The 13787-nt window shown below is 36.8% G+C and overlaps 1 protein-coding gene across 1 annotated transcript in view; it reads right to left on the reverse strand.

Annotated features, from left to right (window-relative positions):
* The window catches only part of RSPO3 (R-spondin 3), a 92997-nt gene that overhangs the window by 43529 nt on the left and 35681 nt on the right, over positions 1–13787 (reverse strand). Inside the window, exons 2-4 of the mRNA XM_043889981.1 lie at positions 10860–11051; positions 8975–9121; positions 2996–3193 (exon numbers count right to left, since the gene is read on the reverse strand). Of these exons, the coding sequence (XP_043745916.1) occupies positions 2996–3193; positions 8975–9121; positions 10860–11051 (537 nt within the window). The remainder of the gene's footprint in view (positions 1–2995; positions 3194–8974; positions 9122–10859; positions 11052–13787) is intronic.

The raw sequence follows: 13787 nt of genomic DNA on the forward strand, positions 1-13787 counted from the left end.
TTATAAAAGATTATAATTGATGAAGTTAAGAGTGATTAAAAGGCTGCATGTCAGGTAAAAGGAAACAATCTTAAATGTGCAAGCAAGTAGTATATCAGAGAAAAGTTTAGATTTGGGGCTACAGAAAAGACATTTATTGCCTTGGATTAATTTATGATAATTATTCTAAGCATGAGAAGAATATCAGTAAGAAAAATGTGTGTATGTGTAAGATTTTGCAACCAATTTTTCATATATATATGTGAAAATTTCATGTGTATAAATATCCATCTCACAACCAGAGTAATCCATTCTGTTACTAAAATCTAGTTCCTCTTATTCAGCTTCTTCTTTGTGTACATTTTGAAAAGTGATTTCTGGATCTTATCATTCTTCCCTGGAGACCTTGCCTTTGGCAATTACAACACAGCAGAAAAAATCCTGAACACATGCTCCATACCTTTTCCAAATAAGAATTATCTACCTCTGTCTATTGTTAACCTCTTAGGCAGGGATGATAGATGTAAATTTAAATTCAAGATTTTCAGGCTAAATTTTGGTTTATAAAATCTTATCTTTTAGCTTACTCATATGGAAATGCTCAGCCACGAACCTAGAAGATGTTATTTTATAAATCTACAAGCATTTAGGTGCAGCTAAAGTAACAGCTATTCTAGTGATAGGAAAAATCATATCGTCATCACTTTATTGTGTTTATATTTATCACTTTATTGTACAGCTCTGAGATATACAATATAAATGAGAAGACTCTGGGTAGAAGTATGATTTTGATGTGATATTTGCTAGAGTGGCAAGTTCAGAAGTCATAATGACTTTTCTATTTGGTTTCTTCATATTCAAATAGATATTTATTTGACATTTGAGTTATTATTAAGAGAAGTTAAGAAAATCAATAGATTAGAGAAGTTAAGGAAAGAAGAGAAAAGTGGTTTCCTTCCTATCTTAAATTTCTAGATAGGCTAATTGAGAAAATACTTTTGACAGACATATAAAAACATGAGTGAAAATTAAAAATGGAATTGAATCTTGAACATAATTATACATGTAATTCACACTTTCTACTCGGTAGTCTATTGATTATCAAATTTGGAAAAGAATAAAGCACCTAAAATTTTCTATTTGTATACAGTTCTCATTGTAAACATAAAATGTCATGGTATCCTACTTAGAAGGGAAGAAAAAGACCAGAAAGAAACTTTAAGTCAAGCTTATGTTACAGGTTATTATTTTAAACTTCTTATGGCATTTATTTTACTTGCTGCTAGTCTAAAACCTAACATTTTTCAAAGTTAATGTTTAAGTCAGTGCTAGCAAAATATATTAGAAGACTACTTTCTCAAAAAAAGAAATAAAATGTAATTAGTATTATAATTTATCTATTGGATGAGATTTTCTTCACTTATATTTTAAAAGCAAAGTACACTAAATACTGATTAGTAATGTAGAATCTTTGTGCAAAGAATAATATGAGCAAAGACCACCTGTGAATCATTAAATTTCAAGAAAATTTAGTAAACATAAGTAAATGTACGGCTATGGGAGCTTACCAACAAGTAAGAGTGATGAAATATTTGATTTCCAAATCCAACTTTTAAAATCTAAGATGTTTTAAATTAATTGGTAACAAATGTCAGAAAGACCTTTTTCACTAGCCAACTTTCATTCCTTAAACTTAATTTTAATCAAAGCCTCCTATAAATTCACAAAAGTTTGAAATTTCCTTTAAAATAATCCATGTATTCAAGAAGTCTGTCACATTAACTACTTGATTACTAATGGCCATGGCAGGCTGCACCCATCCTGATGACGGTCAGCTTGGTCTTTTGGTACAGTGAGGACACTGCTGAGGATGGGTGACCCAAGTTCTTTCTTGCATGAGCAAAGTTAAAGTTTCACAGCACTCTCTTCTGTGTTTCCATTGAGTTTTTTTCACACACCAAGTCTCCCTTCATATGTGATACTATGATTATCTGCTTAAACTTATCTTAACCCTCTGCTGGACTCTGAGTGTAACTTCAGAATAGAGATGGTACCCTATTTAGTTGAGAATCCCAAGTGCTTAGCACTATGTGTGGCTATAAAGTACAAATTCAATAAAATGATGAATGAATGAAATAAGCAAAGGAAGTTCAACTATAGAGTCAGCCAAGCTGTAGCTTGGCTGCATTAATTTTTTCAATTAATTAATTGAAAGGATCATTTATAGACTCAGCAGATTACTACCAATAGGTACATAGCATATTTGTAGGCAGTGGTGCTGGGGATAAGAAAGAAAGATGGAAAAATTATATTTTAAGTCAACAACAGTAAATCTTCTAGATAGATGTTTAATCACCAGAAAGCATCATATTAAATGATAAATGAGTTTTCTTTGGCCCTAACAAGACTTCAGAACAAGCCCTTACACAGAGTTATTTAATATTGGTTTGGTAGGTTCTATAATCTGATATATAAAGTTAGTGTAATATGAAAACAATCTGGAGATCAATTGTCATTAATGCTTGTATTATGCTAATAAAATATATAACTTTTAAAACATGTTTTGCTATAAAAGCTTAACACCTAATTGCACTACTTTGATTTGTAGGAAATGAAAAAAGGAGTAAGTTGATGGCTGGTATTTACCATTCTCATGTGTGTACCAAATGCTGTTAGACTTTGCATTTCTGAGGCTTCCCATGAGTTTTCCAGGTACTAGGAAGGTGCATGATAGGAAAGATAATGGCCCAAAGGAAGATATAGACATAGATGCATTATAATGCAGCTCCTTCTCCAGGATTCATTTAGCACACTTGTGTGTAAAGTTCTGATATCAAGCTCCATTTTTAAGAATCACCACCTCAAGATTCTGTACTTTGCAACCAACATATTCTTTGGTACACATTTTAGACGTTTTTAGACATGAGTGATCATACTAAATGTTCCCTAAGAAACAGTGAAATTTGCATCAAATCACGTGGATCCAACCGAGCACATGTTGTTACTATGACTGTACCTCGTTCTCCCTTCGGACACTTCTTCCTTTGGACTGTACACTTCCTTGACTCACTGGTGGGGGGACACAGGTTACCCTTTGCTGACGGATGCTGTATTATTTCTCGGACCCGTGTTTCAGTTCCTCTTTTGAAGCCGCATGTTTTTCCTTTCTTCGTGCATGGACTCCAAGGGCTCCATTCACTGGCCTCACAGTGCACTGAAACAGGACACCAGAAACAGCCTCAGTTCACTCACACATAGTTTCACAATTGTTAAATAAACAAAAAGGCTTGCTTCCATCAGTACTTGCCCAAATTCTGAGCAGAAATCCTGCAGAACGAAATTGGGCAAGATGACTTAAGGAAAAAGGGAAAGGCAGGAATTGAATGTTTCCCCCCTTTTTAATCCTCCTATTACCAGGTAAACTCACTCTTGCATTGGGTTTACTTTTCACTGTAGATTTTAACTCAGGCATTAGTGTAATTACTCATGAGTAACCAATGCTTTATAATTTCTAGAGCACCGCTACAATTTATTTATTTGTTGATGGCTATGCTGGGTCTTCATTGATGCTTGGGGGCTTTCTCTTGTTTCAGTGAGCTGGAGCTACTCTAGTTGTGGTGCATGGGCTTCTCACTGGAGTGACTTATCTTGTTGTGGAGCATGGGCTCTAAGGGCACACGGGCTTCCGGAGTTGTGGCACAGGACTCAGTAATTGCAGCTCCCGGCTCTAGGGTACAGGCTCAATAGCTGTGACACATGGGTTTAGCTGCTCCGTGATACATGGGATCTTCCTGGATCAGGGATCAAACCTGCATCTCCTGCATTGGCAGGAAGATTCTTTACCACCGAGCAACCAGGGAAGCTCTGCTAAGACTATTGATTGATCCTAACCAGATGGTGACTGCAGCCAAGAAATTAAAAGACTCTTGCTCCTTCAAAGAAAAGCTACGATCAACCTAGAAAGCAAATAAAAAAGCAGAGACATTACTTTGCCAACAAATGTCAGTCTAGTCAAAGCTATGGTTTTTTTCAGTAGTCATGTATGAATGTGAGAGTTGGACTATAAAGAAAGCTGAGCACCAATGAATTGATGCTTTTAAACTGTGGTGTTGGAGAAGATTCTTGAGAGTCCCTTGGACTGCAAGGAGATCAAACCAGTCAATCCTAAAGGAAATCAACCCTGAATATTCATTGGAAGGACTGATGCTGAAGCTGAAACTCCAGTACTTTGGCCACCTGATGAGAAGAACTGACTCATTGGAAAAGACCCTGATGCTGGGAAAGATTGAAGGCAGGAGGAGAAGGGGATAACAGAGGATTAGATGGTTGGATGGCATCACCGACTAGATGGACATTGAGTTTGAGCAAGCTCCGGTAGTTGGTGAAGGACAGGGAAGCCTGGCGTGCTGCAGTCCATGGGGTCGCAGAGTCAGACATGACTGGGCAACTGAACTGAATTGACTGACCATAGCTTGCTATGTTAGTCATTCTCAAGAATTGATTCTCAAAGTCACTGTGCAACAGGATCACCTTCAGTGAGGGCTTGCTAAAACAATGTTGGACCTGTCCCAACCCTGAGTTTCTGATTCAATTGCCTTAGGTGGGGCCTGGGATTTGCATTTTTTATGACACAGGTGATACAGATTTGCAGGTACTGAGAACACACTTTGAGAACTTCTATACGAGACAATGGTTAAGCAAAAGATGAATCCAGGTCTTTGGCCTACAACTCATTGCCTTTGCTGCTTCATGTGCTGTTGGGTACTGTAATATTGCCAATTATTATTTGGTATAGATCAGGCATAGCAGTGTCTATTTTAAGTGAATTCCAGGTCAATTTCAGCCGATTAACTGCTTCTAGAATTCACTTGACTGGCTTGTTTCTAGGATGAATTAATATCCTTTTCTAAAGCTTCTTTTGTAGAATTTTTTCCCTTTTTCTGTATGTATCAATCTTTTCAATCTTGGCTTTCCAAGGTCTCTCCTATAACAGATCTTTACACTTATAAAAATATGTACCTGCAAGGTTATATTCTTATATTTATGTTCATAAAACTTCTTGACTTACAACAACTGAATGACTTGCAATAGTAACCCTTTCAGATGATATAAGACTCTCTTTCTACAAAAACAAATTCCCAGTAACCTTTTTTGCTGGCTTCTTATGTAAAGAATCCTTATTTCAGAGCAGAATACTATTTTTCATACAATCTCAAGAAATATAACTTAAATGTTTTAGAAATTTAAAACCATTCATAATACATTTTTTTCCCCACATGCTTTTTTCAGTCACTTTCAGCTATCTGAGTGCAACACAGAGATGAGTGGAAATGGGTGTGAGTTTAAGTTTCTATGAACTTAAATGAACTTTATTGAGCCACTTTCAAAAGAGTCTTCATGCTCAGCTATATTGTTACAATACTGGCTAGAGAATAGAGCAACCAGATCACTTAATGACATCATAATCTCTTGCCAGTTAAGGTCATATCTCTGATCCCAATATTAGTCATTAAAACGTAGGGGAGCTTTAGTACACAACAATAAAAATACCTCCAAGAAAGTAAATGGAAAAAAAAAAATCCAGTTTGTGAGCTGTAACTTTGTCCAGTATTCATTTAATGCTAGAACTATGAGTACTAAATTAGAAAAAAAATTATATGATGTGGAAATGACCCAAACTTTAGAGGTTTTTTATAAGAGCAAAGATGCTCTGGGAAAAAGCATATCTAAACTTCAGAGAAACAGATTTAAAAAATTACCACATAGGTAGCTTCAGTCAGATGATGAATGGTTCTAAAAATGAAATTTTACTGACAACCTTATATTATTCCATTGAAGAAGGAGGAGGAAAAATATTCAAAACGAACAAGTTCAGACGATAAAGGGCTCTAACATGACAAGACAGTTAAAAAGTATTGAGAGAAGAAGGAATGAGCCTTTAATGTTTATGTGCAAAAAAATATTTTTAGAAAAAAATGGCAACTTTGTTGAACATGTAAAGACAACAAAAAGGGTGATTTAAGTAATATTCAGGTCATTACAGGAGGCCTGGCGTGCTGCGATTCATGGGGTCGCAAAGAGTCGGACACGACTGAGCGACTGAACTGAACTGAACTGAACAGGTTATTAAATGAACAGTGTAGGTCTGGGGCACTATTTGGTTAAGAGGTAATTAAGGAAAAAAACAGAACTGCTCAACTCTGCCTTTCTTCTATCTTCTGCATTAAGAATAATCTTAACATTGGAAACATTTTACTGTTCAATAGTGAAACAAGTGTCTCAAAAATGTAATTAGCTTCTAGTCCCCGGAAGTGGTCATGATGTGGTTGATCATCAGCCTGGAATGCTGTAAAAGGAATTCTTGAAATGGAGAAAAGTTCAACTGAATGTTTCACTAGTAATGGTCTTACAACATTATTCACTTCTCATTCTTGTTGTCTGACTGCATAGCTCCAGAGGGAATGTAGCAAGGCCATATACTTCGCTACTCACTGTTTGGAGCTAGGTACTTTCCTTCTATGACTACTTGAACACCAGCTCTCTAAGAAGAGCAATGACAATGGCAGAATGACAGTGCAGAAAGGAGACAAATATTTGGAGCACAAAGTGGAAGTAACAGGTCTACTAAAAAGTTGGGTTCATTTGACATTTTTGCTTAATTTGACCTGCAAACCATGAGAAGTGGATATATTATGATGTTAAGTCTTTCACCCTAGCTCTGTATGAGGGTAGTGTTTTCTCGGTTTATGACATGCTCTCTCAATTTAAAATCTGGGTAAGACACAGTCATATGGTATAGATTTTAGCAAAGGGAGAGACACATCCTTCAACCTCTGTCCTAGAGAGCTAGAGTCGAGATACTAATTATAGCACTGACAATAACTCACATTGTGTCCTTGGGATCACTGTTTCAGCTCACTGGGTTCTAGTTTTCAGATTTGTTAAAGGAACAGCCTTTAACAGTTCTTTGTGGTCATCAAGCAGGTCACCATTTTTCATGAAATTCTGAGGCAAACCCACGGCATGGCCAATACACTGCTTGTAGGCCAGATACCATGCAATGGGAGGCATCCTTTAGGGAGCAAGCAACAAAAGCCAGCCGAGAACTAAAGCAGTTGATTTGCCTATTCCTATGTCTGAGGTCAATTCCAGCAGTCCCCAACCTTTTTGGCACCAGGGATCTATTTCATGAAAGACAATTTTTCCATGGACCAGGGGTTAGGGGATGGTTTTGGGATGATTCAAGTGCATCACATTTTTTTTTTTGAACTTTATTCCTATTATTATTACATCAGTGCCACTTCAGATCATCAGGCATTAGATCCCAGAAGTTGGGGACTCCTGATTTACACTGATCTATTCAAGGAGTCAGATACACTAAATGGTTTTTAGACTGCTAACCCCTATTCTAAAATATATACATTTCTTAAATTTAATTGTGATACCAATCTTTATCTAAATTACTTTGCATAAATTACCAGGAAGCTTTAATAGCCAACCCCACAGTTTCAGATGTTAAATGCTCCATCTGATAAGCATTAAGATAAATGGCCTTTGAAGGACTGATGCTACCCCTTCTACAACTGATAAAGTCTAAACATTCACCCCTTTCCTAGGTAGAGCAACACCACTAACTTTCTGCAACTCATTCTGAATTTCTGTCCTTGAATATTCCACAGAACTGTTTCCTATTTTCTCCACAGTTTGGAAGTTATTACCTCTAATCATCAGCCCTCAGGACCTACAGAGAGATGAATGTGAAGTGCTTTCTCATGTATCTTTTCCTCTATTTCTAAGTTATTTTTCTGTTTTTATTGACTAGAGGGAAAAAAATAAAGACTCAACCAAATTGAGCCATGCGCTGTTTCAGGAAAGTTGTTTCCCAGATGCTTCTGAAATTATCTTTAAAATATCATCTATTTGTTTCATTCTTACACAAACTTTGTTTAGAAACAAAAGTCTCATATGGACCTGAAATGGTTGAAGGGCCACTTTAGAGTTATTACTCCAGTATTTTATATTCTAATGGATCTGTCTGTGGGGACCCCAGGGGTGTCCTGGAGACTATCTTGTACTGAATCAAGGGGACATTTGTGTGCATATGCCAACATCACTGCAGCATCAAAGGGTCTTGCAGCCCTTGCCCAGGGGATTTTGAGATTTAGTATGCTGTTTCCCCATTTGGTTGAGCATCTGCTCCCCAACTGTTCATCAAACTTGTAGCTGTAGTAGCTGCACACCATTTAAAAGGGGGAAAATATAGCCTGACAGTGATCCGTTATTTAGACAAACAACTTGTCTGAGGAACCTCCCCTCCAGGAAACTCAGCCTGCAATTAATCAGACCCTGGGACTGTGTCCTTCTGTCAGTTTGAGTAAGTCCAAAATCCTCTTCTTGTCTCTGAATACCTGTGTAAGCAGAGAATTCCAGCAAAGTAAGTAGTATGAGAGAAAAAAGTGTGATTTTTTTAAAAAGCATTTATCATATCCAGTTCTTTAAATCTTTGATCCATTTACTGAGTATTAATGGGCTGGATCCAGAGAATATGTTTCCTCCTTTTGGAAAATAACTTTGGTCACTGGTTGACATTAGACCTAGGTGGAAACTCTTAACCTAAGGTGGAAATGTAGTTCAAGATTAAATTTGTAACACACACATACACACATGCATATATATATTTATATGGAAATATGTGTGTGTATACCTATAAATTGCTATAAGTAAAACTTCATTAAATAATGAAACAAAATAAGCCTATAATGATCACAATAGTTGAAACAGTTATCGACAGTTCCTAAGAAATAATGGGGCATCCACAAGGTGTTAAATTTACTGTAATACATGCTGAGGCCCATTAAGATGTTATCTTTGTAAAGAAGGGAGTGAGCCTCTAAGAGGAACCCCTCAGGTTCTTGTGAGGCAGGACTCTGAGCAGTACTTCCACGGAGACTGACGTTATCAGCTCTGATGTTTCTCAAACCTCCTAAGTCCTCACCAATACTGACGCACTCCATGGTGTGGTTATTGGCTTCCAACCCTTCTGGGCAATTGTCAAGGCACTTTCCAAGGTGTAAGTAAAATCCACTTTTACACTTTGTGCAGAAATTTTTGTTGAAACAGGTATCACAGTCAGCTTTGCATTCTGAAAACAAAAAAAGAAAAGAGAAATATACTTCCATTATTGTGAGTTAACTATTTTTTGTGGGTCCAGTTCTGTATGCTTACAATACTGGCACCTGCAACTTGTGTGTTAAACACACAGCCTCAAAACTATTTTGCCAAACAGAATTCAAGATTCCTCCACAATCATTTAGTTGATATACATCAGTCATTGATTTCAAAATTGTTGTTCTTATTGCCTTGTGAAAAAATTTTTGACAAGAAGGTTATATAAGACTACATGTCTACTTCTATTAAATGATAGTAAAAATGTCTTATTAGAACTTTCATGAAATGTACTACGATATTGCCTTCATGCTGCTCTTGAGATTTCTTTGTTCATTCACCAAATATTTGACTGCCCACTGTGTGCCAAGCACCATTCTGGATACAGGTTGACAACAGCATACAAAGGAGAGATAAAGTCTTACTTCATGATGCTTATATTCTAAGAAGGGAGATGTGATCAATAATGATAGCTGACCCTTATATGGTGATTACCGTGGGTCACACACTGCTACAAATATTTTACAATATTAAGTCATTTAAACCTTACAACAACCTAGTGAGGTAGCCCCTATGATCTCTCATTTTATAAATAAGGGAACTATGGCTCAAAAAGATTGTGTAATTAACTCAAGACCATGGAACAGAGTGGTCTTTGAAACTAGGCAGTCTGTTTCGGACTTATTCCAGAGTGACACGTGTTCTGGAAGAAAATTAAGACAGACACAAAAGGTAGGAAAAAGATACGAAAAATGACAGATAAGGGGAAGAGGTTGATTATTTTGGATAAGATGGTCATGGAATGCCTCTCTCAGAAGATGACATCTGAGTAGCATCTTAAATGAAGGGAGAGAGCCAGCTAAGTGAGGGTGTGGGCAAAGAGCTCTCTAAACTACCAGACAAGGAGTGTAGAACAATGATTTCAAAATCCTTGAGGTGAGAGGATTCTGCAAGCAGGCCAGTGAAGTTTGTGCAAAGTGGTCGAGGGGCAGTCACAGGAGGGAATTTGGAGAGGAAAGCAGGGCCATATGTGGTGTATGCTGGAGAAGTGCTGTGTGCTAATTCATGTTTTGAAAGGTTCTTGGGTTTACAGTGTGGAGAGAAGACTTTCAGGGTCTGCAAGAGAAGTGATCTGAGAGTGTTTCCAACATTTAATTCCAACTGATAAGTCAATATTTCAGTTGTTGTAATGGAATCCTTCTTGAAGCAAGAGTAGCTGAATTGCTTCTTTCAGTCATTAAATACTTGGATTCTGTGATAGCAGTGGGAACCCAGACGGCATTGGTGCTTGCCATATTTTTCTACAGGTTCAATGAATAATCACATTCTCAGTTTTGTTTTTTACAATGAAAAAAAAAAAAAAACCCAAAAAACACCTCTCAAAACTGGAATATTTTTTAGAGTAGTGAAAATTTTCCTGTCCTGAGGACTAAGTTCAAGTATGGCTTAGTCTAATTGTCAGGTAAAGACTATTATTTACTTAACATTGAATATTACAAAAATGCTAGAGGCCATTTCATATCTGGAAAGTCCCCCCAGTCAGTTCAGTTCAGTTGCTCAGTCCTGTCTGACTCTTTGCGACCCCGTGGACTGCAGCATGCCAAGCTTCCCTGTCCATCACCAACTCCCGGAGCTTGCTCAAACTCAAGTCCATCGAGTCAGTGATGCCATCCCCCAAGGATGAGATAAAAACATAATTTTGTTTAGGCACTTACTTGTACACTTATTTATATCTGGATATCGAGTTCCATAATATCCACTTGGACATGAAGAGAGACACACTCCAATCTGCTTCATGCCAATTCTTTCCAGAACAAAAAATAGTTTGGGCTTACATGACAAACATCCATTGTAATCTGAACAGGTTGCACAGCCTCCTTGGCAGCCTTGACTGACGTTAGGATGCACTGGGGGGACAAATGTAGAAAGACAAAAATAACAGTTAAATCATAAATATAGAAGCTCAATGACGTTCTCTGGGCAGGATACACATGTTCTTTTATTAGCTTGCAATTTGGTGGTAATGGGTGAATGAGTTCAAAATTTTTCCCTCTCTTTTCTGTGATCTGCTGTTTCCCTTGAATACATACATGCATTGTTTTTACTTTCAAAGTTTTAAAAATGCAAGCATTTGAAAAATAAGAATATACTGCCTCAAAATATTTATAGACAATATAAATTGAGTGGAAGTATCCTTACTGAACTAGCATCCCAGTAGATTAGAGATGAGAATTTTGTGCTCTTTCATTGAAATCAGTACATATTAGTTTTGCTTTTCAAGTATGTGGTGGATGTATCTAAAGTTTTCAAATAAGGATGACAACATAGACTGGGACTTAATTGGAGAAGGAACATTACTTTCTAGGATATCTTTTTTAAACTCTGGTGTATTAGAAAACACAATTTTACTCTTTGATTCAAAGCAAATTGACTCTGAAGCTATGTAGCTATTTAGCACTTCACTCCTTGCCAATGATTTCCTGAATTATTTCTGCTCACATGATATTTACCAGTTCAAATTGATATAGTGGTGAAAATGTGATTTACCTTACCAGTTGTTCCATGTGGATCATACTAAGTATTTATAATATTGAATAATATTTATTATAAGTTGTGTCCAATATTTGATCTATTAGGAGAGAAGTCATAGTTTTTGTGTCCTCATCTTTCATTTACTTAAGTGAAATCTACATTTGGTGAAGACATGACCAATCCATGCTAAGGGCTGCTACTACACATGTTCCTGAGAATTCTAAGATTTCTGAGAGTCACCAACATGCATGGTGAGACTATTCATTAGCAAGTCTGAACAAATATAAACAAACATTTGGAAGATTCATGTTTACTTGAGATCTTCATAACTTTAAATCTTTTTTTAATGACTATTAACTAGTTATAGACACTTGTGTGTGAGCAGATGGAATTTGCTGACTGAGGGGCATCTCTCATGTAGCTGGTGTTTGGGATGATTTTTTCTTCTAATGTATTCTCTATTCAAATACAATATTAACATCTTTATTGTCCCTTTAGGAATGCAGAAGGAAATCATCCTGACCCTAAGAGAAGTAGGACTGATGCACAAGAGTGCAAAGGCATCCCCGTGTCTCCCTCTCTTCTGTTGGTGGTGGGAGGGACCTTCAATTATTAAGTCTGTCTTCACAGTGATGTTTGATTATTGCAAAGTCTTTTACTGCAAAAACAGGCTTAGTTAGAAGGGGTACACATAAACCCAATCAGCCTTACCACAGGGGCGCACGGGTTAGCTGCTGAGAGGTCATTCAGTTGACCAGCATCCTCTGCCTGGAGGAAACCATCCCTGAATCAGCCACAGGAACCACAAGCAGCTCATTCTCATTCCAAGACATTTTGTAAATAAACTGAGGAAATGTGTGGGGGAAGGGAAGTCTGCTTTTCCTGCACATGCTCCTCCATGGGGTGGGGCGGACATATAAAGTGGCACAGGAGGTTTAGACATTACAGGACCTGGGGGACTTGTAAGTGAATGCTGCCTTCCAAGGAACAGAGTCATTTTTCATGCCAGTAACTCCAGTATTGGAGACTTACAGAAAATGTGTACATATTTTAATCGGGGAAAGACCCTAAAAAAGAAAGGGGGGTGAAAACTCCATGTGTTTGGAATCAAATTGATCCATTTCAACAAGTGATAGTTGTAGGTCAAAACCTGTAAAAACCTTTCATAAAAATTATCCATGGAAAAATAGACCTCAGTTTGAAAGAAAGTCATTTTAAGCTCAAGGAAGCAAGTGATTGAATTTAAATGAAGATGGACTGGACTGGTCCACATCAATGTGTCTCTCTGTCTCTGAGACACAGTTGCTCCAAGGAACACAAGTGTTTAAGTTTAAGCACCTTGAAACTTTTGTCAACTATAAGGTTAAATAGATTAGTTACAAAAATAAACATGATTTACATGTTCTGAGCCTCAAAAATGGATATATCTTGAAATAAATTTTATTTAAAAATTTGGGTTTTGAATGTCTGGAAACTTCTGCAAGAGAGACCTCTGTAGGCATCCCAGGATTAACAATTTTGTCCCAAATTATGAAATGTACTAAAGTGATCTCGCTCAACCCCCTCTTTAAAACTTTTACTGATGAAATGTAGCACATTCAACTTACACATGGTACTACAATTACTCTTTTCCCCCCCATATTTTGCTTTTTGAGACAAAAGCTTTTGACAAAATAGCATTCCTTCCCCCAATTTTCTTCATTCCACTATGACACTGTGTTAATTACTTTGGCGTAGCCATTTAGGATATTTTCTAATTATGAAGTTTAATACTTACAACTCTGATCTGCTCTTTCAAGGTTCTGACAACATAGTTTTGAAAAATCAAAGATGCAATTGTTCTAGCTAGCAAAGAAAATACCTGTTTGTTTTTAATCAGAGAATTTTGAACATGGGCAGCTACAAATAATGGCAAACTTTACTTATTCAGGAAGGGTTAAGTATTATGTTGCGGGAAGTAAGAAAAATAATCAAGACTACAAAGTTCAGATTCTATGATTCTAGATTCTTTTGTAGTTGAGTATCACGACATTTTGCTTTCTTGAACCCTGTATAAGGATCATGCAAGTTATGCAGTTGGTATTACACAACTAGATACAAATTTCCCAAAC

This window comes from Cervus elaphus, chromosome 28 (genome assembly GCF_910594005.1).
Source record: "Cervus elaphus chromosome 28, mCerEla1.1, whole genome shotgun sequence".
In the NCBI taxonomy this organism is placed as follows: domain Eukaryota; kingdom Metazoa; phylum Chordata; class Mammalia; order Artiodactyla; family Cervidae; genus Cervus; species Cervus elaphus.